The following is a 24,685-nucleotide window of genomic DNA, read 5'->3' as shown; positions in this document are numbered from 1 at the left end:
CTAAATTAATATAATTAAAAGATTTATGACTGAATTGGTACCAATGCAATAGGTTTAAAACTTTTTTGATAGTTTTTCCTGCAAAATTAGGTTCAATCGAGATATTAACCTACAAAACACGAAGATCTCATTAAGGGCTCGAGGGAAAGAGAATAGCACGTCGAAGTCTTCCGAATCGTTTATATATAGGCTTATATACCTCTCCTCTTTACGCATTATTTTCAATTGTCTTAGACCTTTATTGAATTAGAATTCTTCTTCCGGAAAACAAGTGAGGATGGAAAAGAGAGATACACGAGAAAGCAGCCAAAGAAGAAACGGCAAGAAATGGGTTTGAATCCGTGTCCACAGCACCATCAACTTCATTCCTATGAAGTGAGTGGACGACGCCGTATTAGACCACAGAAAAGTCAACATCGCATTACCTTTCGGACAACGTACGCGATGTACCTTCTGTTCTTTCCTCTCTCTTTTTTTTTTTTTTCCTCTTTGGCCATTCCGTCGTGTCGTGTCTTGACTCTCTGAAGAGAGCCTCGGACAAGAGAGAGAGAGAGAGAGAGATGGTGATGTATTTGCATCTGAGGCCACACACTCGTTTTCGTAGCTTACGATGCGACAAGAACATTGCGATCCCGGTGATCCATCTCTCCCCTGGAAGGTCCGATGTCTCTTTCGATTTCCCTGCTTGTGATAGACACAGGCACGAGTAGGCGCCATCGCAAGTCGATTCTTGTCCAACGCATGTTAGAATGTATATCCGAGTTGTGTTTTGGTGTGGTGTAAAGCAATCAATTTTGTTTATCGTAACTTATTGGCTTAAGCTTTTAATTGATGGTGGATCCAACCAAATTTGTTGATGAGCCCGGTCTTAGATTTCCTATTGATGATCTCCCTAGGTGAAATTATCGAGCTTTTATTGCGCGCTCCTAACAAATGGCATTCCAAATATGTTCTGGTGTTTGGTGGATGAAGTTGAGCGTGATTTCCAGGCGGTGGGTGTTGTGGGGTAATAATGCGGGATTGGTGGCAGGCTTCATAGTTCGATCCTAGAGAATCTTGATGCAAAAGGATAATTGGATGAAGGGGGAGAAGACCTAACATTGAGATGACATGTGAGGGAGAGATTATTAGGTTGCTCGTGTAAGTTTTGTCGGAGAAATTTCACATTGAAGATCGGTTAATACATTTTAGTTGATCCATAACTCATTGGCTTAAACTTTTTGAGTGAAGTGGATCCAACTAAATATATTGACGAGCTCATATTTTGGCTCTTTCTTGGCAATCTCTTCAAGTGAAGATATAGGACTTCTATTGCACCCTTTCTTAACTCTTACTCATGTCTAAATGTATTCTCGCAACCTTGTATTGCCGAAATCGAGTCAAACCGCTCATCTTGACCGAAATGGAAGGGTTGCGAACGAGTGTTACGGTTGGTGCGTACTTCAAAGCTAGAGATACTTTTGTTCTTTCCTTCCCTTTTATCTCTAGATCAAGATGATCACATGGGCGAGACGAGAAATTGTTGTTAACTTAATTGCTGTACACAAGATATCTAAGTTGCTAATTAGACATTAAAATGGGATACTTAATCAAATAGACATATATTTATCCAAATGGGTGACCATTATGTGGGTCTAAAGTAATAAGTTAAGCTACCAAACCTAGCTTTTCCTCATCATCTCCCAAATCTTATCAACCACTTAAATAATTTCATCCATAATTCTTCGGTTGAATATCCATGATTTGCGTATAATATCGAGGAAATCACTCTTGTTATACGATCACATGGTTTCCAACAGTCCTCTCTCCAAATAAGCATCGCATCTCGAGGAGGGTCAACAAATCGTGGGTTTTAATTCTTTAATTAAGAGAGAGTTAGGCTGTGATTTGGCTATACAGACATATGGGCCAAGGAAATCTCTAGTGCCAGCTGAGCAAAATTCTTTGGAAAATGAACAAAATCAAGGAGGGGTGAGGGTGGCTTTGGCCGTCAACTATGGACCAAACCCTAGAAAATGGATGAGACAAGCACTTGTCTACTTTGCAAAATGTGGAGGGAGTGATTGAGTGAGTGCTCTTGGAGAAATGTGGATTCCAAGTCTAGTCCTATTAAGTTTGGCCAAAAAAGAAGTCAACAGAGCATGTGAGTGGGACATAGAGAGTCTGATCAAGTTATATATTTGTGAAAAAAATACCCCAACGAATCCCTAGATTTGGTAAGCCAATGAAAGATGTGTACGTATGTTCATGATTCAAGATGATGTGTGGCTACATCTCTTTTGAATTTCAAGTTAAATCAAGATGTAAATGAGTGGGTGTGTGCACCTCGTGGAATGGTGGAACTTAACTAGTTTAATGGTGATGATCTTGTCGAATGAAAGATCGTTACGTGGCCCCTTTTGGTCAATATTATCGATTGCCAATGATTAATCTCTAATGTTTTTAGCAATTTGCAATTAAGTACGTCCTTCTCTTCAATTTGAACTTGCAATGTTTCTATCCAACGTTGCATGTATTCAATGTCCTTGATAGGGAAGCCGTGTTCAATGCCCCTGTAGTTCTTCAACCGAAACACGGACGGCCAGTTCATCTCACCGAGCTAAGTTTTCGAAACCTTCTGAAAAGAAAAGTATATGGTCGATATCGATATGTAGACAAAATAACTTACATCTAACACTTTGCGAGTGCAAATTATAATTCCCGAAGAGAAACCGGTATCGAGCATGCTCGGCTTTTACCATTGATGGTATCAGCCAAAGTTTCCCGGATTTTGTGATCCCGATTCTCGATTAACCAAGCATGTCCAAAAGAGGAAAGATTCGAGAGATGAAAATACCGCAAGAGCACATAAATTGGAGAAAAATGAAAAAGGAGTAATCCCTTAAAGATAGGGAAGTTGGCATTATTGTATAAATAAGATCTGATATGTAGGTATAAAATAAGAATAAAGGACAGTAACTTTTGGGTTTTAATGAGGGGCAGATCGAGGCAAGATCGAGCGGAGATATGCTCCCAACAATTAGGGTCCAAGCCTTTGCTTTTTGGCATTTTGCTTAGGTGGCTCCATGAAATTCTTTAATTTTTCTTTGCCCAATTTAAATAATTTCATCATTCATTTTCCTATTTGTTCCCAATATGATATCCCAGCTTCAATGGCTTACACAAAGGCACATCTCTCTCTCTCTCTCTTAGACAAGAGAGTCCACAGTCCACCATTGCTGGAGCCTCAGGCAAATTCAGCAAATTTGAGCAAAAGGTCAGTCTTTCTGCTTCCATGCCCTTGTATTTACATTTTTCCATTTGAGTTCTTCGCAATAATGGGACTTAGAACCGATTCACACTTGTTCGTGGAGTTTCATTCGTGCACACAAAAGTGGAACAAACCCACGATCGCATTTTTTGGCCAGAACTAGGGTTTTTTGTTTTGGCTAAGAATTAGGGTTTTGTTCTGGCTAAGAATTATTATCTGAGAGTAGTATCTAAATTGCCCTTTTGTTCCTTCCTCTAGTGTTCTTGTTTGCTTTTAGAGAAGGGTTGTTATTATTCGAGCTTTCACCATTTTTCTCGAGCCATTTCTTGAATATCTTCTTGTACATCGAGCGAACCGTTTAAGATCTAATACTTTTGAGTTGGTGAATGCTCGAATGAGTTTGATCATTTAACAAGTAATAAACAAAAATAAGGGGACTTAGAACCGATTCACACTTATTCTAGGAGTTTCCTTTGTCTGTTGCTTGAGAGAAATTCGTGCACACAAAAGTGGAACAAACCCACATCACATGTCTTGACCAGAACTAGGGTTTTGGTTTTTGCTAGCCATTATGATCTAAGAGTAGTATATGAATTGCCCTGTTGTTCCTTCCTCTAGTGTTCTTGCTTGCTTTTATGAAAAGGGTTGTTATTATATGAGCTTTTGCCTTTTTTCTCGAGCCATTTCTTGAATATCTTCTTGTACATGGAGCGAACAGTTTAAGGTCTAATACTTTTGAGTCGGTAAATGCTCGAATGAGTGTGATCATTTGACAAGTAATAAAGAAAAATACCAACAACAAAAAAACGAAAGAACCTTTGAAAATCACCATGTTGATTTCTATATACACATGGTTGCCATCTCACATTTTTAAATGAAGTTAATCAAAAATCATAATTGTCTTGTCATAGAAGATAGGTTTCGGTTATTGGCATTCATACTTAGGGAATTTGCTAGCATAATAGTCTTTGGATGACTTGACAAATTCTTAAAAGAGTGGACTCCACAATAATTTTTATAAATGATTTTTTTTTTTTTCAAAACAGATCAGTTAGCATAACAATCACCTAAAAACGATTATATATTTCTCCGATATGAGGGAGATTAGACTTCCTATCATCAACTTGGCACCCATTAAGCTTGAGAAATAGCAATTTAGCTCAAATGCCGATTCTTAAGAATTAATTACAAAGATTAATATTTTAAGATATTAAATACCCAATTTCTAAATTTAAAAAAAATGGGAGATTCGGGCATTAACTAAATCTAATGCTGTTATCAGATCCTCAATCAATTCATTAATGATAAGTTAATTAGGCATGGAGAGCATGGGCACTGTTTTAAACTTTTTCCACCTAATTATTTGCTTAATTAAAAAATTGACGTTCCACTCTTGGCAGAATTTTTTAAGGAAAAAAAAAGACAAAACCTTCGTGGCCCAAGTTGCCACGTGAAAGTAAGTCCCACACGAGCGTCGGGCGCACCATCAAATCTTTGCTCGAAATGACATTTTAGTAGAAAGAAAATTTAAAAAAACCGTACAAGTTGTCCGTACGCACACCTTTGATTTCTTTGCCTTCTTTTGTCTGATCACACCCATTAATTTCAGTCCCCCGAGAGATTGAGAGCTCGATTCGAAGGGTCATCTTTGTCTGGATATCCATTCATGCGTCTCGAATTTTTAATTTGGATAAGTCTCTCGCGGAGTCCATATTTAAGCTCTCATGATATTATGTGCAACAATCGGGTTATGATTTTCCCATCAGACGTCATGTTTCGTATAGAGTATGTCGTATCGAACGGAAGTATACTCCCCATCAATGAAAAAATGCGGGAGCTCACTCCCCGGTGATCGGATCGACATCCGAGGGAGTCGCAGGAGCTAGCACCCCCGAGTTACTAGAGGGCTTTTATAATTTGAAGGTGAATCTAGATAAATCTTGTGTCTCGATTTATTTTTTCGTGTTTACTCTCTACTTCATTGTGTTTGTATGCTCAATTTTAATATGTTGTAGAACCATTTATGTTTAGTCAAATTTAAGGAAAAAGAAAAGCAGTTATAAGGCATAGCATTCCATCTAATCATGGGGATGATAAATTTTTTTTTTTCAAGCCTAAGAATATACTACTTTTGTGCATGATTCTGTTTTTTTTTTTTTTTTTTTTTTTTATAGTCATATGTACTTGTATTGCTCTAGGTAAGAACTTACACTTGTGTTTGTTCAAAGGAATGGGCATGCCTTGCACATTTGCTAGGTGGGGCTTTTTAGATAATGTCACTCCCCTCATGTAGAGGGAGTCATTCATTAATGTGAAGGAATCATAACTCCATTGTAATATTGCCCCAAAATTTAACTTAACAAGATTTTGATTATTATTAGTTAATAAAAAGCTATAATTGATGAAACGCTAATTTAAAATCGATAAATTTGAATAGTAAAATATTGACCGTCATGATTGATCATAATGTGATTAAAGTAATTGTATGATTAAAACTTAAGAGTAACATATATTAGACAAAAAGAAAATCACAAGTAATGATTAATACATTAAGTAGTCATTTGTCATGCTACAAATTATCCAATTACGGTTTTAGCCCAATATCCGGTGAATTATTTTATGCTAAAGTTATCATTATGTCACGTTATAACAATGTCGTCGTTTGAAAATTGCAAGCATATTTTAAATTTACTACATAAATCATCCGTTTCTATCTCCCGCCACATATCTTTCATAAACCAAACAAAAGAACCCTAATCGAAAATTATACTTCTGATTCGAGTCGATTCCATTTCATTTCATTCCACCGGACCAGACGCATCGTAAGTATCAAGAACTCAGTGCTCGCTTCAATTTTTCTTCTTCTTCTTCTTTTTCTTTATTGAATTTATGACACATTGCAACTAATTTGCATTTGCACAACAAGCCAATTCGAGCACAGTGTGTTCACAACCATGGTTGGAGGAGCTTGATTAGGCATTCTTCAATGGTGAAGGACACACTCTGCAATCATTTCCCAAGCCCAAGAATTGCAGAGACTCTAGAGAGAGCTGCAGGCTGTAGGGGTGGGGGGAGGGAGGGAGGTAGGTCACTAGGATTAGGAACAATCGCTGTCCCCAATTGAAAGGGTCAGATGGTTTTGCAGAGAGGAATTATTAATGTCTGCCTAAAAAAATGTGATATATTAAATTGAAAAAAAAAATAGAAAAAAAAATATTAAAAAATGAATTGTAATAATACCAAATAAATGTTGGGATTTAAAGATTGGTTTGTGGGCTTTGGAGATAGAGTTGGCACTGGCAGTGACTGTTGAAAGTGTTTGTTGTGTGACTGGCCTTTTTGAGCACAGCCTGTCTCTGGCCATCCCCTTTTCCACTTTCCTGTCTCCTTCTGTGTTTTGAGTTCATGTTTGGATTTTGGAGGTGAAATCCACCCACAATAAGAAATAAAATAAAACAATAATTGGTATTTATCCAGTTATTATCTTCATGAAAAAGAGCCTAAAAAAAAAGAAGTTAAAATTTGGACATCCCTCTCCTATTGTTTAGTTCCCAAATATTATCAAATAGTGATTTTTTATGAACTTATAAAGTACCTAAACTTTCGACCAAAAAAAAAAGTACCTAAACAAAAAACAAATACATATTCAATGGACCGTACTTTTCCTGATCTATATAGTTAATATTTTGAGAATCATACATTTTTCTGATAAGAACTTCCAAGGCGCCATAATATATCGATATGGAGGTTGGCTTGTGTCAATGATGCCTAAACGCCAAGGCAATCCATTTCCGACACACAATTATAGCATGGATTTTTAAACTCATATATTTTGTATTCTCATCGTATTCAATGTACTTTTTTATTGTCATTTTACTATGGTGGAATTAGTTGGATAGAGTTTTTTTTTTTTTTTAACACTAGTTGAATAGAGTTAGACATGTGACTTTTAGATGCAATCACGAATCAAAACGAGCTACATTAAAGCTATGTTTGTTTCGTGGAAAATGAATAGCTTTGAAAATATTTTCATAAAATTGAGCACTTATATTGGTTGAAATAATTAGTCAATAAAAAATAATTTCATTATCGATAACGCTTTATGTCTAAATATTTTCATCGACGACCAAAATTTTTATTTGTAAGCGATAGAAGCAATCGATCTCTCAAAAAAATATTTTTTAAATCATTTATATTTTGTGAAACAAACGGAGCCTAACTATATATTGTAGGATTTTCTCAATGGTCATTCTCCTTGTGACGTTAAGTCTTTTAATTATTAGGTCTCAAAATCACTCTTTAACATAAATTTCGCATATTGAGCTACAAAAGTTGCAGTTAATATATATATATACACATACCTTCAATTCCATTTTTCGAATAAGCAAATTGTATGTCCTTAATTCAATATTATTTACGCAAAAAAATAATTATTTTAAACATTAACCAAGATTTTGCCAAGACAAGTAGGATAATAAATGGTGAAGGCCAGGATGCCATTTGTCAGATTTGGCCAGCGATGAGGAGGGGACAACTCTGTTTTTTTTTTTTTTTTTTGGTCTTTCGATAAAAGAGGTTGGCCTAATTGAAACCTGCGAAGACAATAGGCCATTCTATAAGAACATCCCTACTTTTTATTACACCCTTTTTTCTATCTTTTTTTTTTTTTTTAAGTTTTGGCCAATTGGTTCGTTATTTATTACGCTTTGAAGGAGCATTAATAGCAAATTGGAAAGTCAACACCTTTGGTCCTTCTCACATTGCTGTCCTATATATGTAGTAATTTTAAATAAATTCATTATATTATTTGGTGAGCAAATCAATTTACTGTAGAGTAAAAAAAAAAAAGAGTTTTCCCTCAGATTACTTTTAGTAATAATTTTCTCGAAAGTATAAGATATTTGGTAAACACCTATCAGCAAGTTTTCGCGATTTCATTTTTCAATTGCTAAGCTGCTAATGAAAAGGGTTTTTTTTTTTAATCCAATAAGAACAAATGGGTTTACTTTAATGCTTTAAAAGGAAGATAGAGGTCATCTTAACCTAAAAACGATACGAAATGATTAACGTCTTTTGAGACAATTAAGAACTACTTGGATATGCGCTTTTGAATGACCGGTATGATTTTTTTTTTTATGATGATTTGTTGTCATGTTAAGAAGTAATTTAAATTCGTTTTGAATCGTGGGTTCTCGATTTCACTTTCTCTTTATTGATCATCAAAGGAAGATTTTGTTAATGAATATCCCCTAGACACATGTCACCTAGCTAGTAAATGGAAATCATGTAGTTTTTGAACATACTATCTTTCTCGAGTCATATGTAATCAATATATTGAAGATCAAAAACTTGTCGGCCATAAAAGCACACTTGCATTTTTCTTAGTCACAAATTTACACCCCGTTTGTACCTGTCAATAAGCGAAAATCCTTTGTTCATCGTGAAAATTTGAAAAATCGTTCACATTTTAAGTATTATGTTAAAAAAAAATTATGGGAGCCTACGCACCCATATCGGAGTATTGTGAAAGTTCTAGAAATTTTACATTCGAAAAATGAAAAAAAAAATAGAAAATGCATGGATCATAAAAATTCAAATGAGGTAAAAAAAAAGAGTAAAAAATTGGTTTTTTTTTTTTTTTTTGGTTTTCAGCTTTTGCCATTTCGACAATGGACTCAGACACACACACTCCCTCTCTCTCTCTCTCTCTCTCTCTAAAACCTTTCTCTGCTAACTTAATGTCGCAGAAAGTGAAACGCTTTTGCTTGCTGGGGAATTCCTGAAGCACAAGAAAGCAAAGGCTCGACTGGAAAAGGCAGGGGCTAAACTTGGCTTGCGGCCTTTCTTCCCCTACGCATTGTTTTGCTGCTTCGGCCACAGCTACACCAGCAAAGGCTTTTCTTGTTTCACGGGCCGCGCCGCTCGTTCTTGTCGCTCGTGCGCTCCACCCTCGCCACGCTTCTCAAGACACACCCTCCCCACTCCACCACACCACCCTTCATTGATTTCTTCATCCATTCCCCCTCTCGGGATTTTGAAGAAACCAAAGAAATCGCGAAGGAGGAAGGAAAGAAAGAAACCCATTTGCCTGATTTGTTTATGCGCCGGGCTTTGTTTATCAGTTTTCGGCAGCAGCCAGTCCATGTAAGACACCCCCCATACACACGCCTTTTCTTGTTCCGCCATTTCCTCTCCAGAACCCGAGTGCCCCGACCCCTAAAATTTCTCCTCTGGGTTCAATGCATTGTGGCGATTGAATTCGGAAGAGGTGTCTTGTTCTGGTCCTGCTGGTGATTTGGCTCCTATGAGCCATAATCTCAGGAGGGTCGGTGGATTACGTGTCGGAATTGTCCGCGTTTTTGCTTTGCATTGAGACCGAGGTAAAAATATTATCTTTTTGTCCTCCATTTGTTTATGTTATCCCAACTTTTGAGGCCTTTGGAGCTCTCCGATTTGTGGTTCCTGAGACTTTTTGGCCATCTGGGTGGTTGCTTGGATTAGTTTTTTATGCTGTGTGTTGGAACTGATCTTTTTCAACACTCACATATAAAAAATTTTCCTGGGTGGTCTTTTTTGGGAGCTAGAGCTTCGTACGTCGTACTTAACCCATCTCGGGGAATTAATTTATGCGATCGTGTAGTTTTTAGTGAGGTTGGGGGAATACCTGCTGCTGCATACCGTGGGTTTTCCCGGCATTAACGAGCGAAATTTGTTGCTTGAACCCAGGGTGTTGCAGGGTGTATAAAGTGATTTGAGCTGCTCCAAGAATTTGATTGCATTGGGGAAGGGGGGTGGCGATCATAGTTGGATCTTTGATATGAATATTAGGCCAATTGCAAGACATGCTGGGTCATAATGAGGTAGAGAATGATCAGTTCTTTGATTCTGCTGAGCAATTTTCGTTACCTGAGGAGTCAGATGTGGCTAAAGATGAATTAGAATTAAGTCCAAGTGGGTTCCGGTACGGTATTTGGTTGAACAAACCACAAAGTGTCAAAGAAAGGCGCGATACCTTCTTGCGCGGGATGGGTTTTGCTGAACTCAACTTTCCGGGCGTGTGTTCTGATGAAAGTGAGATAGATGTGGATAGGTTAAGTGTGTGCAGTGGAGCTGTTTCGAGCTCATTTTTGTCCAGAACTGATTCTCCAGAGGAAGATTTTGTATGCTCTAGGAATGGACTGGAAATTGATGGAGTTTATCTGGTTGATGAATTTGATCAACAACAGGAGAACAAATCAGCCGATGTGGGGGCAGATGGGTTTTCACATTTATCCGTGACATGCAAACAGACGCCTCTTGAAAGTAAAAGGAGAATGAATCGGTGGTGGAAGTTTCTCAGGAACAAGAGGAACAACCACCATGCGATGTCTGTTTCTGAAGCATTCAAACCAGATCCTGAAGTACCCAGATTGAGAAAGCTGAACACCCGACACAACAAAAAGAGGTGGACGGAGTTATCTGCGCTCTATGCTGGACAAGAAGTTCAAGCTCACGACGGCATAATCTGGACGATGAAGTTCAGTCCAGATGGTGAATTCTTGGCAACCGGTGGCTCGGATGGCGTGGTCCGGGTATGGCAGGTCACATCAGCAGATGCCTCTCATAGTTATGTGGATTCTTGTGAAGATCAAAATTGCAGCCTGGGGAAAAATGACTTGTTGCTCCTTGAAGGAAAGAAGTCGAACCACGCCTCAGTTGTAATGCCTGATCAGATCTTCTGGATTGGCAATACACCGCTGCATGAGTTTCATGCCCATACAAGCGATGTTCTGGAGTTGGCTTGGTCTTCTTCTAATGTGAGTTATAGCTAACCCTTCTATATATTGCTGAAGTGATCATGACCTCTCACTTATTCGGCAATGTTTTACTCGGTTTTATGGCTGATGGGAGCTTTCTTTCAACCTTTGCTGTTGCAGAAACTGCTTTCATCTTCTAAAGACAATACCGTTCGTCTGTGGAAAGTGGGTTGTGATCAATGCCTGAATGTCTTCCGTCATAGTAATTATGGTAAACATTAAATTTCTGTTCTTTTCAGCTCAAGATGTCCTCATATAGTTATTCAATAATTTCCCATTATTTTATTTGTTTGCCTTTTTGATCTGAAACAGTGACGTGCATTCAATTCGACCCTCTCAATGAGAACTACTTCATGAGTGGTTCTATAGATGGTAAAGCTCGGATTTGGGGAATATCCGAAGGGCGAGTTGTGGATTGGGCTGACGCACGAGATGTAATAACCGCCATTTGCTACCAGCCTGATGGCAAAGTATGATCGATAGCTTTATGCTGCTAAGCCATATCTAAAGTTTTAGGATGATAACAATTATGCTCATCTCGTCCTCTCTTCAATGCTTTTTGCAGGGAATTGTTGTTGGGTGCATAACGGGCACTTGCCGATTCTTTGAGATGTCAGGTAACTTACTCCTCATATGTTGACTGAATGGCTAGTTTACAAATATAAATAGTGGGTACTTAACTTAGTTTACCTGGCTGCAGGCAATCATCTCCAGCAAGATGCAGTTATCCATGTTCAAGGTAAAAAAGGGACCTTTGGCAACAAGATCACTAGCATTCAGGTTTGGCATAAGTAAAGCTCGAGTTTCTGAAAGGTTCTCCTTACAGTGCTCGTGAATGACATTTAAATGGTTTCCCATTGCAGTTTTCTCGGGAAAATTCTCGAAGGGTAATGATTTCGTCAGAAGATTGCAGACTCCGTATTTTAGAAGGAACAGAGATCATCTCCAAGTATAGAGGTATTGAGCTTCATTCTCATTTGAGGTTTCATGAAATGGTTGCTCATCATTATCCACATTCTGAAGATTAAAATCAAGGCATCTCTCATATTTGCCTTGTAAAAATGCATGGCTTAGTCAATTAATTTGCATCTGAGAGTTGAGTGAAAAGTCCAATAATTTCTGGGAAAAAGAGTTGAGGGCTTATCATTCTTGTGGTGTCACATCTGATCTGTGTCCACAAGAACATGAACCAAGAACACAGGCCTATTTACCAGTGTAAAATTTTGCCAATGTGAAGCGAGGCTTTTCGTTTTGGTTCCACAATCTCCCAGCGATGTTTAAAGCGGTAATTTGCTGAATTTCACAGGGCATCCAAAGTCGGTAAATCAGATGTCTGCTTCTTTTACTTCGAGCGGCAATCACATGGTATCTACTGGAGAGGATCGCGTTTACTTGTGGAACTATAATGACTTTGGTGTGCCTCCTTCAAAGAGCATGAAGTCCGTGCGCTCTTGCGAGTATTTTTCATCCAAAGGCGTGTCTGTTGCAATGCCATGGTCAGGCACACATAGAGGACCGAAGGACCAAGAAAATCACAAAAGCAGATGCTCCTTTTGCGTGCCTGATCCTAAGGAACCCGGACGTTTTTCACTCGGTAATTGCTTCTCCCTCGACTGGTCATGCATGGGCTCGGCCACATGGCCCGAAGAGAGGCTTCCTCTATGCGAATGTGAAGTTCCAGTCAAGGAAGAATACCATGAATTCGGAAAGCGTCAAGGAGACCATTTCCCCCTTTCAGAAGCATGGGGCCTCGTGATTGTGACCGGAAGCTACGACGGTAAACTTAGAGTTTTTCATAATTATGGACTGCCGGTCAGGCTCTAGAAACTCTTTCCGATCAGCTCAGGATGAAACTTCAGTTTGTATCCGAAAGTAGAGACAGAGAAACTCTGTGAAGTCAATAGAGCTCAGCAATTCCATGTTATCCTCGTCCATTCAAAGACGGCTCTGTGCAAAGTGATCAGAATAGTCTCCTGCTGTCCATCAGAGCGAGTTTTGTAAGCTCGTTGAAAGAGGTTACGTAATTTTCCCTGTAATTAGCATTCTTTCTTGGGTAGAGCGAGTTTGTCGGAGCACGGCAGGAAGGAGATACTGTGTTGTTTCCAGTGTTGGGTATTCAGCAAGATGCTTGCTCACCTGTTGGTGCAAGTCACCGAACTTAGCGTTAAGACAGTTGAGTAGTTTGTATGAGAAAACCGGTTAACCTTATCTGACCGAGCCAAGAAAACGAGGAAGTTTGGAAGGGAAGTCGGAAAATTGATACCCGGGCAAAAGCAGAGGATTCTTCTACATATGTTGTATGAATGGTGTGAATGCAATTGTTCTTGAAGTAGCTTGTAAAGAGTGGGTTGTGTTGTATTCCCAACCGAAAGGCAGGAGAGGATAGAATTTGAAGTGGCTTGCAAAGAAGGGAAATCAGGAGGAAGAAGATGGTGATGCAAAAGAAAGTGTGGCAGCTGTGGATGAACATAGGAGTAACTGAACTGTGAATGAAAAATTGGATTTTTAAGTAGCTGTCTTAGAATGTGATTATAGACAAAGACGAAAAGAAAAATTTAGAGAAATTTATTGACCAAAAAGAAACATTTACTCCCGATAGTATATTCTCTTTATGTCGAAAAATGTTCAGTGCTTGAAATTTACTGATATTCATTAATTTCAAGGTTACTTTTATTTATGAAGAGTTAAGATAAAATTTATCAATTATTAATATGATCAAACTAGCTAGTGTCAGTCTGAAATGACTTTCAGTTTTTCAGTTTTTGAATTTTTTCTTAAAATCGGAATCCCGAAATTTTCACAGTATTTAAATGTTGACACTTTTATTCACGTAAATGTTTTCATAGTTTTCTAAAATTTGAATGATATTCCAAAATACAAAATATTGCCCCTGTTTTTTTTCTAATGCAAAAAAAAGAAAAGGGGCTCTCAAAATGTTACGAAATTACTAATTATTGATAGGACAAAAAAATTAACTTTTGTAATTGAGCAAGTTACTAGCCTCTATGAAAAGCATACGGCCTATAAGGTGAAATTTTGTTGATAGCTTGCTAATGTTGGTGCTAATTGTAGTTTGGTCATGAACTTTTTTTTTTTTTTTGGTCCAAAGTTTGGTCATGAACTTGGACCTCAATAACTTTTGAATTTTGTCTTTTAAGAATTCATTTACTTTGTCGGAAGCCTGCTGAGTCTTTTGGCAAGTTGCTGAAAATGGCGTCCCGTGGCTATAATATCGCACCCACCTTAGCCATGACTTTATAATGAGCTTTCACAAAATATAGAAAAAAAAAAGAAAAAAATTCCAAAAAAAAGAGGGGCAAAGGCCGCCGCTTTCTATTACCTCCGGTCGAGGGTCACCGATCCTTTGCTAGCAACGGCAAAGCATCAAAGAACCTTACCACCTTCGCGAACGGTTGCACCATCCTCTATAACTTCCCGTGAGACTCTCCACTTGAAATATATGTGTTGCATTATATAGTATACTTACTAGTCAGTATGGTTTATTTGAGATGACCAATTTTAGAAAAGACATAATGACAATGAAATTTTAGAAATTTATGTCAATTCGTCGTGTTAATTATAAAACTTCTTTTTGGATCATTTAATTCCTAAAATTTGTTGCCTTCATCCAAATTAGTCCTTCTGTTAATGTTGCTGGTTTTCTTTTTAATTTTTTAATTCTAAATTTGAATTGATTAATAAAATAAATAAATGACGAAAATGCCCTTAGCTAGCTAGTGGAGTCAGGCCCTTTTTTGAAACCGATATGGCCACTTCGGACTCTTATTTGAAACAAAGTCTACTTCAGGTCCTTATGTGAGAAAATAAAGGTACCTCGGGCCCTTATTGAAACAAAGTCCACTTTTGGCCCTTATTTGAAAAAATAGGTGCACTTGAGAGCTTTATTTCGAAAATTTCCTTTTCTCAATATTCCTTTTTTCCACACAAATGAAGTTAATGTGATTTCATATTAGAAGAAAATAAATAAAATTGAAAAAAGGAAGAGCAAAAGCACGTGGATAGAGAAATCGAGGGTGAGGGTGCCGGGAGGTGCTGCTCGCAAGAGCTATGTACCCTCGTTCAGGGTGCATTTGATTTAACTTTCGGGAAAAGCCTTTTGGAAATTGCGAAAAACGGTCAGGTTAAAGGGTTTTTTGAAATGCAAGTTGTGTCCGGTAAACCATTAGGGCTGCGCTTTTTTCACTCCCCTTATGGCTTAGATACTCCCCTTTTTTTATTTTATGTTTTAACCATTCTATCTCTTTAGGGGTCACACTTCCGAAACATTTTTGTATTATTTGGTCAACTCATTTTATTTTGTCTCTTCATTTTTTTTCCCCTACGGTTCCCACTTTTCTTCTCCTTTCTTTCTTTCTTTCTTTCCACGCCTCCCACTCCTCCCATTTCTTCCACAAACTATGACTGTTACTTGTGCTGGATATATCACCTGATTGATCTCACACCGTCTTTCGTTTCTGAATTGAGAACTTTTTTGTTTTTGCATCACGAAATACATTATAGCTTCACTTAGAATTTACCTTCAAATGGTCAAAGCTTTTCGCCCTTTAAACTGCGACCGGGTCTACGAAACTCTCGAGCATTCATACCAACTCCACCATTGGCCATCGAACCTGAAGCTCTCATTCTCATCAATAGGATTGAAGAAATCCCCGAGAACCACTGGATTTGGGGTGGCGAAAGGGGGCGGCGGCGGCGGCGGGATCCCAACTGCCATCATATCATCATCATCATCCGAAAATCTCGTACTAGTCAGAGGATTCAAACATATATGGTCACGCAAGTTGGGCCTCCCGCAGATTTCATGAAAACCTCAATCTAGTCGTCTGTGGTGAAAGTGCCGCTTCCATTGTTCAGTGGGGAATCTGATACATCCACCATGTGGGGAGGACATGGGGACGGGGTATGACGAATGCGAAGGAGCTTTCTTGATCTCGATGGTGGAAAATAGAGAGACGAGTGGAAGGCGTGGAAAGAAAGAGAGAAGAATATGAAAAGTGGTCCCGCAAGGGGGCCAAAAAAAAAAAAAAAAGGACACAAAATAAAAGGAGTTGAACAACTAATAATAAAAAGGGACAATACAAAATTGTATAGAAGTAGCGGGTCATATAAAGGACAGGATGATTCAAACATACAAAAACAAAAATTAGAGTGTCTAAGCCCTAAGGAGATAGGAAAAAGCGCGGCCTAATTATAATCGAAAAGTTCATTAGGAAACAACTTGTCATTTAAATAGTGCTCAAAAAAATTACACTTTGTAAAGCACTTTTTCTTTTCGAAAAAAAAAAAAAAAAAACTCAAAACCGATGAAGGATTGAGCGGCTAGGGGATGGCCCAAAACTAGCTACGGTTGAGTCGGATCCGACGTCCGCATCTTTGCCTAAGGGTGCCAAAGCCAAGGCGGCAAGAGCTGGGTCGGGCAAATCCAAGCAATGTCACCTTGGGTCGCGCAAATCCAGGCGGCGGTCAAGCGAACTTCGGTGTTGTTTAGGTTTGCTTGACTCGGGCCGCGTCATCCCGAGGTCGGGTGACCTTAGGCAAGGTTGTAGGCGTGGCCTAGGTCGAGCGGACCCAAAGCGAGGCTACCGACGCTATATTTGGCTTGTCGGCAGTCATATTCGGCCTCGCTCGTAGCCTTAACCATTGCTGGTCTTGCTTCATAGTAATGATCATAGCGATCTCCTCGGGTACCCTTTGGTACGTCAGGATCCTCTCGGTTGAAATACAGAGAATAGAGCTTCCAAGGTTGGGAGCGCGAGTTGGGTTTCTTGAACTCTTAGTAAAGACTTCAAGCAAATATTCGATTTCATAGAGATGATGCACTTTTAAAAATCTATCATATAAGGATGGGTAACGAAACAAACAAAATTTTTTCGAACCAACGATGCTCTCTTCTTAAACAACCTATATCCGCCGCATTCCCCATGGGTACTTAAGAACCCCTTCTTTAACTCAACTCATGCACTTCTAGATTGTATTAAAATTCTCCGGACTCAAGCAACTTTACTTTAAAAAAAAAGAGTGATCAAGCCTCACCTTAAAGCTAGTTAGAGATCTGTCTCTAATATGAATCTAGTTCGAGTCCGATTATCCCTAAAACCAATGCGAGTTTTTCAATTTTTATTTACTCCCCTATCATCCGCTTCCGGAAGAAATCGAAGAATTTATTGGAAATCCTACAAGATCCATTCTTTCTTTTTTCTCTTACAAATGGTCAAAATGAAGGGGAAGACATAAGGACAAGGACGAAACAACAATCAACGAATTGATCATATCCTTCTATGAACCGTATGAGGCACTCATTGGAACAAATTGAGCGTGCTTCCTCGGTAAATGAAGGCTTTCTATTGAGCGACGGATATACTTTTTATATTTAAAGTAGGAACATTTTCGTAATTATGAAAGTTTAGTAAGGGCAAAATTGGAAGGGAAAAAAGCGTATTTGCATCTTGAAAATGCCCAAAGCTCCTCGGAACCAACCTTGGACTTATAGCCTTTGGAGGTATTTGGAAATACAATTGCATCTTTCCAAAGCGCTTCAAAAAACTTGGCAAACGCCATTTGCACTTGCCTCCATACGAATTTGGCTAAATGTTGCCAAACGCAACCTTAGTAGCAAAGAGGGCTGTCGCACCACTACCAATCGAGGGCTAACCACCGTTGCCGTGACTGCGGTGAGGTTGGCCAAGCTGCCCCCGCCTTTCTTGTTAGTCTTGCAATCACAACCGCTCCAGTTTTTATGTTTGTTCATATTTTAATAATTAGTTTACTCTTAAACACATAAACAATACATTTTTGAACTTTAACCAACTCTACAACTTAAATAAGCCTACATTGACTTTTTCGGACACTTGGTCGTTTGGATTTCTAGCTAGATTAGACTGGATAAGATAAGATATGAAATCAAGAGAATTTGTTTTATCTTATCTACTATTTGATGAATTATAGTAATAAAGTCGGATATTTTCACATGTCTATTATTTTATACAAATAGCATATTAGTGTAAATGGACATAAAAATTACACAAGCAAAGATGGTAAGAATCTCTCACAACACTCTTTGCCTACTTCATGTTTATTTGCTTATATTTTTATTTTTTTTCCCTCTCTTTTTTATTTTAGGTATATTAGTATTAGTTTACTACTTAATGAAATTTTCCTAGAGGGTGATGGAAGGGGTATATTTTCATATATCGAATTTATATTATTAAATAGAAATAAATTTGAATCTATTAATAAAAAAGGAATAAATAAAAATGATATTGTTGATATTTTTTGTTATGCTGTATATTTATATTATATTAAAATATTATTTTGACTTTATTAGTTTAAAATGTTTGTTATTCAATAACATTAACTTTAATATTATAGATATAAGAAATCATATCTACCTTTAACCCAACTCTCTCATAGGATAATTGTATCTAGGCTATATCCTTCTTATATCCAACGTTATCCTGTCTTTGCCCTTGGGCAACTACCAAAATAGGATAATTATATATTTTCATATATCGAATTTATATTATTAAATAGAAATAAATTTGAATATATTAATAAAAAAGGAATAAATAAAAATGATATTGTTGATTTTTTTGTTATGATGTATAATTATATTATATTAAAATATTATTTTGAATTTATTAATTTAAAAAGTTTTTTATTCAATAAAATTAATTTTAATATTATAGATATAGGAAATCATATCCACATTTATCCCAACTCTCTCATAGGATAATTGTATCCAGGCTATATCCCTCTTATATCCAACGTTATCTTGTCTTTGCCCTTGGGCAACTACCAAAATACGCGATACTAAATTTTTTTTATTTTCTAAAATTTATCCTAATTATCAAATGTAACCTACAAGGTGACATGCTAATTTTAAAAATGACTAATTTCCAAAAGGAGTATTGAATTTTAGTGAGGGACGACAAGTTTTATGACTCCGCTATTGTTGTCCCATTTAAAAAGCTTCGATTCTCTATTTTTATTCAATGCGAACCACCTAAAACATTTAGGTTAAGTTTGATAATCACAATAAAAGTTAAGACATGATAAAATTTCTCAAATCTTGTATTTGGTCTTTACCCAAAATAGGATAAAATCGGGTATAAGAAATATATAGCCAGGATAAAATATCTTATAGAGAGGTGGGATAAATGTGAGTAAAATTTCTTATGTCCATGGTATAAAAATTATTTGTCTCAAATAAAATTTTATTCAATTAATAAAATAATAATTATTATTATATATAAATAATATTTGAATTATATTATGAAAAATAAAATTAAAAATTAACAAAAATATTATAAGTAATTTCATCTCTATTTATTCTCTCTCACACCCATATAACGGGTTTTCTTTCTACTATATAATATATGTTGTATTATGTATATTTATGTCATATTTTAGGTACATAGGTATTTAGGTATATGAGTATAATTTAGAACTTAATAATATTTTTATTAAAAAATGATGGAATGGAATAACAAATAAATTAAAAAGAGAAAGGGAAAGGGAAAGATAATAAAAAATAAGCAAATAAAATTGAAGTAGGAGAACCCATATTTTAAATTGAACAAATTCAAACTTTAAACTTTTTCAAAAATGAGGGGCAATGAGATTTCTAAAAAACCTTACCCTCTTTGTCTCCTTCTCCCTCGTATAAGATTCATGACTCTTTCATAGTTTTTTGTTTCGCGTTAAAGCAAAACAAAAATAACGAGAGAGTTAAAGCTTTTTTTCCTCAATAGCCTCTAGTTCATGTCGAAAGTCCACTAAAGCAATAAGAGCGGCAAAACTCCTTTCTCCCCTATAATTTTGTGGTTCATTCATGTTGAAGTTTCTAAAAAGTGGCAAAGAGGCGAAGTTCCTATATTATTGGGAACCGTGAAGATGAATGATCATGTTTTCTCTTTTACTAGATTTGACATTTGTTGACCGATCTACCTCGTCGATATTGTTGGTGCTTGTTTAAATCTTTTTGTCATGATCGAACCTGTGGCTTCGGAATGCCGCAACGAGCTTATTTGCTATTTAAGATTTAGATTGTATGATAATCCTAGATTCATCGATAGAGGTTATATAGTATATAAATTTGTTATTTAGCCTTACGTATAATTCCTTCACAAAATCTGAATGTTTAAGAATTTTTTTTTTATCTCTGTCGTGAAATTTCGGATAATACCAAGAAAAAGACTTCTTGTTTTTGTCTTGCTAAGGAAAATGATTTAAACACCTGCGAAAATTTGTTTTTCCACACGAAAGATATTTTATTTTCCCTGAGGAATATCACAATCATCTTCTTCCCTAACCTAAGAACGCATGCTGCAGCGAGCCGTGAGCACTCCCTCCAACTCCAACTGGTGGATACTGTAGACAGACAGAGAGGGAGAAGCAATCTTCTTTAGCGGCAAACGGAGCTTAAACTCTTTACGTCTTTGGCGTTTCGCCTGTCTGTTCGCTGATTCGTTAATGGCATTCTCAGCGTCCTTCGTTCATTCTGTCTCCCTCAACACCATCGCCTCTTCTACTTCTTCTCCGACGTCTTCTTTCCTACCCTGTTGGAGTCCTTTAAGAACCCATTACAGAATTTCGGTGGCGGGTCATCGGAGCTCTTGGCGGCGGTTGTCGGTTCAGTGTACTTCGTTGGAATCCAACCCAGACCATATGAATTCGAGGTACATGCGTAAATTCCCCTTGTTTTTGGCCGCCAGAAGCCGTCTTTGCACTAAGGTTGTTTGATGGATGTTTGTATGTAGAAAGTGGTAAAAGGTGCTTGGCTCACCCTTTGATTTTGATGGTAATTGTCGTTACGAGTGAGTACTTTGAGGCATCGTGGTGGGGATCACTGCAGATGCGTTGGACTTCTTCATGGTTGTTCATTTTTTGGGGAGGAAGAAGAACATAATATGCATATTAGTGTCATTCGCAGACGGAGCCTAGATGGACCTCCCTTGCGGTACTTGATGATTTTGGTGTAGAAGTCATTGAAACAAGTGATTTTATACTCGTTTGAGAAAGAAAGTGATTCCAGAGTTACTGACTCAATGTTAAAAGAGAGGAGCTTGCTCTTGGAATATGAGTTTCTACCTGCAAAAGAATTTCTTGCGTTTTGGTTCAGTTCTGTTGGGTGATTGTCTGACTACTGAAATAGAATAGAAAACTATGCCTGTTACTGCCCAATTATCCAAGAATTTCGGACTTGTGCCATTCAATTTCTGAGTTCCATCAGGAGAATTCACCAACTTGCATTTTCCTAAGCCTTCAGTTTCTTGAGTTATCTCACCAATCAGTTCTTAAAAAGACACTCCTCTTATCTCTAGCTTTCTGGAAATTTTGCTCGTCTCTCAGATTCTGCTGCCACCATTATATTGCTTCTTTGCAGCTCTGGATGCTAATTGTCTATATTCGAGTCAGGTTGAGTAGTTATCAATAAATAAAATTACTGAATTTGGATCTTATGCCGATCAAATCTAGTGGACATTGGCTGGTTAAGAAGAGAGAATGGTTGGTTCCTTGTGGTAATCTTCCTACTTCCATACCATAACGACTCTTGTTGACTGACCTTTTCAGCTTTTTTTTTTCCAAGAAAATGAAGGCAAGCAAGTCATATTATTCTCTTGAGTCACATTCAATCGGGCTTTCGGGGTGGCAAGTCAGTAGTTGAGACAGAGTCGTTGCGGGGAAAGGGGTAAACTTGGAGTCTTGGATAGTTCTGGTGCTTCTTGTACAATTTTCTCTTGAAACATTATTTGTCCTTTAAGCAGACAGAAGGGAAAAAGAAAAGGTTGCATGCCTTACTATAGCACAATGTACTTCCATTTACCAAGTGCTTTACTGAATCTTGGGACTTGGGAGATTTATTATCTTAAATTGTAAAGTTGAGGAAAATTTTTGAGTTTCCAGAAGTCCACTACATATTTCTAGGTATTGAATGAATTTAACACCTTAATTTTTTTATCTTAGTTTGAGCACTTTTATGTGTTGAAATCATTCAATTTCTGGAAATATACTTGTCCTTGTAATCTTTTAGCTTTTGCTAGTCGATGTAATATTATATTCAATGAACTGACTCTCAGATACAGGAGAGGCCTTCTTTTTTTTAGGCAAAAATGACAGTATGTCATTGTGTAAGATGAATCTCTCTTTGCCCTATGTCATTTTGTTAGTTAGATATTCAAGGTACAGGCATATCTTGTTGTCAGAGTGGCAAAGTCACGCTTATTTAGAATTTCCATTAAATATGGCCAACCTCTCACGATCAATGCGTTGGAACTTTTCTACTTCAATGTTTTCCTAGCCTAACTAGCTGTTTTTGCAGGCAACCTCAAATATCATCTCTAGGTCCTTTTGGAGTGTCAATCAGGGAATCAAGCATGGCGAAACCCTCAGTCAGATGGCGGAGGGTGTTGCTTAAAGTGAGTGGAGAAGCACTTGCAGGTGATCGTACTCAAAACATTGATCCAAAGGTGAAGATTCCACATAGGCATCTTTGGCGCTGTCATTTACCTTTTCTCTTTTTGTATCTCGTGAAACTTGGCCTTCTGTTTTCATGTAGATCACAATGTCTATAGCAAGGGAGGTTGCAGCTGTCACTCGTCTGGGCATTGAGGTATAAAGTTACCTGTCTAAGACTTCTTGCATGATTTATACCGATAGCCTTCTGCAAAGAGTTAAGCTATATCCTTTTACTCTTTAATGTTCTTCCTCATAAGCATGCAAGAGATCTTTTGTTTGCCCCAAAAAAAAAAAAAAAATAGAGAATAGAAGATCAGAAGAATGTTTCAAAGACTCAATGGACTTCATCCTAGACAGACAAGCTATTTCAGGCTTTCGCCGATTGTCATTTGTATATTTCTTTCCTGAACCAAGAGGATCATCTTGAATTGCTTTCTTGAGAATCTTGAGTAGACAGTCTTTATATATTTCTTTATTGAAATCTTCCAGGTGTGATAAATGAGTACTGCAATTTGATTTTGGCCCAATCAAACTCATTTCACTATGAGTCACCTTGCTTGCTTGTTCCACCTTCATAAGAGCATTCTCTGTAGTTATAAGATGTATTCTGAAATATTTGCAATTCAACTAATTGGAGTTGAGAACATTTCATTAATGGTGGTAACGCACGTGCCAGAAACTTTTTCCTTTCACTCTCTTTAAATGGTTTTGTTGATGTTCTTTCTCATCAGGTTGCAATTGTGGTTGGTGGTGGGAATATCTTTCGCGGAGCCTCCTGGGCAGGAAGTAGCGGCCTTGATCGGTCATCAGCAGATTATATTGGGTATAGCCTTTTGCTCTCTTTGTGTTCTCACAAAAAGGAAATGTACAATCAATTTTGTTCATTGAATATGGTTTTTCTCTGGATAAATAATGCTTGTGACAGTGGTTGCTCGTTTATGCTTGTACTTTGCATTTTAGGATGTTAGCAACCGTCATGAATGCTATATTTCTTCAAGCGACAATGGAGAGCATTGGCATTCCCACCCGTGTCCAGACTGCATTTAGGATGTCTGAGGTTGCAGAGCCATATATACGTCGAAGGGCTGTGAGGCATTTGGAGAAAGGGAGGGTTGTGATTTTTGCAGCCGGAACTGGAAACCCATTTTTTACCACGGACACTGCAGCAGCACTTCGCTGTGCAGAGAGTAAGTTGGACTTCTCTTTAGCAAACACAATCTTGTAGATCTGTTGCTTTGAGGCTAACTCATCAGCTCAATATTATCATTTGGAAATGCCTCGTGAAAAAAAGTTGATAAAATCGGGATCATCTTTTAGGCTCTGAACCTTGTGCTGTTCCTTTATTGCCACAAAGTTCTTCTGATTTTCTCAGTCATAGACAATCTGCGGTTTGATTTCAATTTGTGAGTAGTTTTCAGAAAATTTGGTGGTAGTAGAGTCTCCAGGAAGGACCTTTTATCATTGACTAAAGTTTCTCTTTCATATTGCTGATGCAGTTAATGCGGAGGTGGTCTTGAAAGCTACAAATGTCGATGGGGTATACGACGATGATCCTAGGCGCAACCCAAATGCACGTCTTCTTGATACACTGACTTATCAAGAGGTGACCTCGAAGGACCTCTCGGTCATGGATTTGACTGCCATTACGCTGTGCCAGGAAAACAACATTCCTGGTGAGTAAACATGTCCATACTCTAGTCACTAGATTTACTCAGAAGCCATGTGGTAGGCATCTTTATGAAGACAAAAGTGATGTTGCCTTTAAACTGATTCGCTTGTTGCAGTCGTCGTCTTTAATCTATCCAACCCGGGCAACATCTCAAAAGCAATAAGGGGTGAGAGGGTGGGTACTTTGATCGGGTCTACATGGAACACACCAGTCAGTATGTCATAAAGAAATGATCCACAAGTTGCTGGCTTTTCAAGTTGAAGTCGGAAGGTTTTGCGCTTTAGGATGTTTTTTGTTGCATAGAACAAGCAATTGGATGTTCTGAGCATCAAGCGGAAGGTTGGGAGGGAGAAATATGACCTCACTGGCATTTTGCATTTTGTCACAAGAGTCTTTTCTTAAACTGTGTTATTTGTAAATAAATTCCCTTTATTCGCTGACCACAAAATTTATTCGAACTGGATTTTACTTGCGAAAACCTCTGTTGACATT

The 24,685-nt window shown here is 37.6% G+C and overlaps 2 protein-coding genes across 4 annotated transcripts; both read left to right on the top strand.

The window, feature by feature from the left end:
- The first annotated feature begins 510 nt into the window (after nt 1–510).
- On the top strand, nt 511–24,666 carry LOC115750464 (uridylate kinase). Of its 2 annotated transcripts, XM_030687841.2 has the most exons (9): nt 511–561; nt 18,106–18,111; nt 20,494–20,744; nt 22,388–22,535; nt 22,625–22,678; nt 23,256–23,347; nt 23,485–23,711; nt 24,021–24,197; nt 24,309–24,666. In XM_030687841.2, the coding sequence occupies exons 3-9, from the start codon at nt 20,539–20,541 to the stop codon at nt 24,416–24,418; spliced, it is 1,014 nt and encodes a 337-aa protein (XP_030543701.1). In that variant the 5' UTR covers nt 511–561; nt 18,106–18,111; nt 20,494–20,538; the 3' UTR covers nt 24,419–24,666. The 2 variants fall into 2 exon arrangements, with proteins under 2 accessions (XP_030543701.1, XP_048128419.1); XM_048272462.1 differs by lacking the exons at nt 511–561; nt 18,106–18,111 and having other exon boundaries at nt 20,370–20,744.
- LOC115750461 (WD repeat-containing protein YMR102C) lies at nt 8,961–13,254 on the top strand. 2 transcript variants are annotated; one of them, XM_048272461.1, is made up of 8 exons: nt 8,961–9,630; nt 9,977–11,046; nt 11,167–11,257; nt 11,359–11,516; nt 11,612–11,663; nt 11,747–11,826; nt 11,910–12,003; nt 12,353–13,254. In XM_048272461.1, the coding sequence occupies exons 2-8, from the start codon at nt 10,093–10,095 to the stop codon at nt 12,868–12,870; spliced, it is 1,947 nt and encodes a 648-aa protein (XP_048128418.1). In that variant the 5' UTR covers nt 8,961–9,630; nt 9,977–10,092; the 3' UTR covers nt 12,871–13,254. The 2 variants fall into 2 exon arrangements, with proteins under 2 accessions (XP_048128418.1, XP_030543699.1); XM_030687839.2 differs by having other exon boundaries at nt 8,961–11,046.
- Nucleotides 24,667–24,685: the final 19 nt, after the last annotated feature.

This window comes from Rhodamnia argentea, chromosome 11, assembly GCF_020921035.1.
Source record: "Rhodamnia argentea isolate NSW1041297 chromosome 11, ASM2092103v1, whole genome shotgun sequence".
In the NCBI taxonomy this organism is placed as follows: Eukaryota; Viridiplantae; Streptophyta; class Magnoliopsida; order Myrtales; family Myrtaceae; genus Rhodamnia; species Rhodamnia argentea.
The sequence above is the reverse complement of the archived record's forward strand: the minus strand, read 5'-3'. Positions and strand labels throughout refer to the sequence as shown.

Bases quoted from the DNA above. Each gene is read 5' to 3' on its own strand.
- LOC115750461 (XM_048272461.1), top strand. From the start codon at position 10,093: ATGCTGGGTCATAATGAGGTAGAGAATGATCAGTTCTTTGATTCTGCT. The intron at 11,664-11,746 runs GTAACTTACTCC...ACCTGGCTGCAG, and splicing joins CCGATTCTTTGAGATGTCAG to GCAATCATCTCCAGCAAGAT. The intron at 11,827-11,909 runs GTTTGGCATAAG...TTCCCATTGCAG, and splicing joins ACAAGATCACTAGCATTCAG to TTTTCTCGGGAAAATTCTCG.
- LOC115750464 (XM_030687841.2), top strand. From the start codon at position 20,539: ATGGCATTCTCAGCGTCCTTCGTTCATTCTGTCTCCCTCAACACCATC. The intron at 20,745-22,387 runs GTACATGCGTAA...CTGTTTTTGCAG, and splicing joins CCAGACCATATGAATTCGAG to GCAACCTCAAATATCATCTC. The intron at 23,348-23,484 runs GTATAGCCTTTT...TTTGCATTTTAG, and splicing joins TCATCAGCAGATTATATTGG to GATGTTAGCAACCGTCATGA.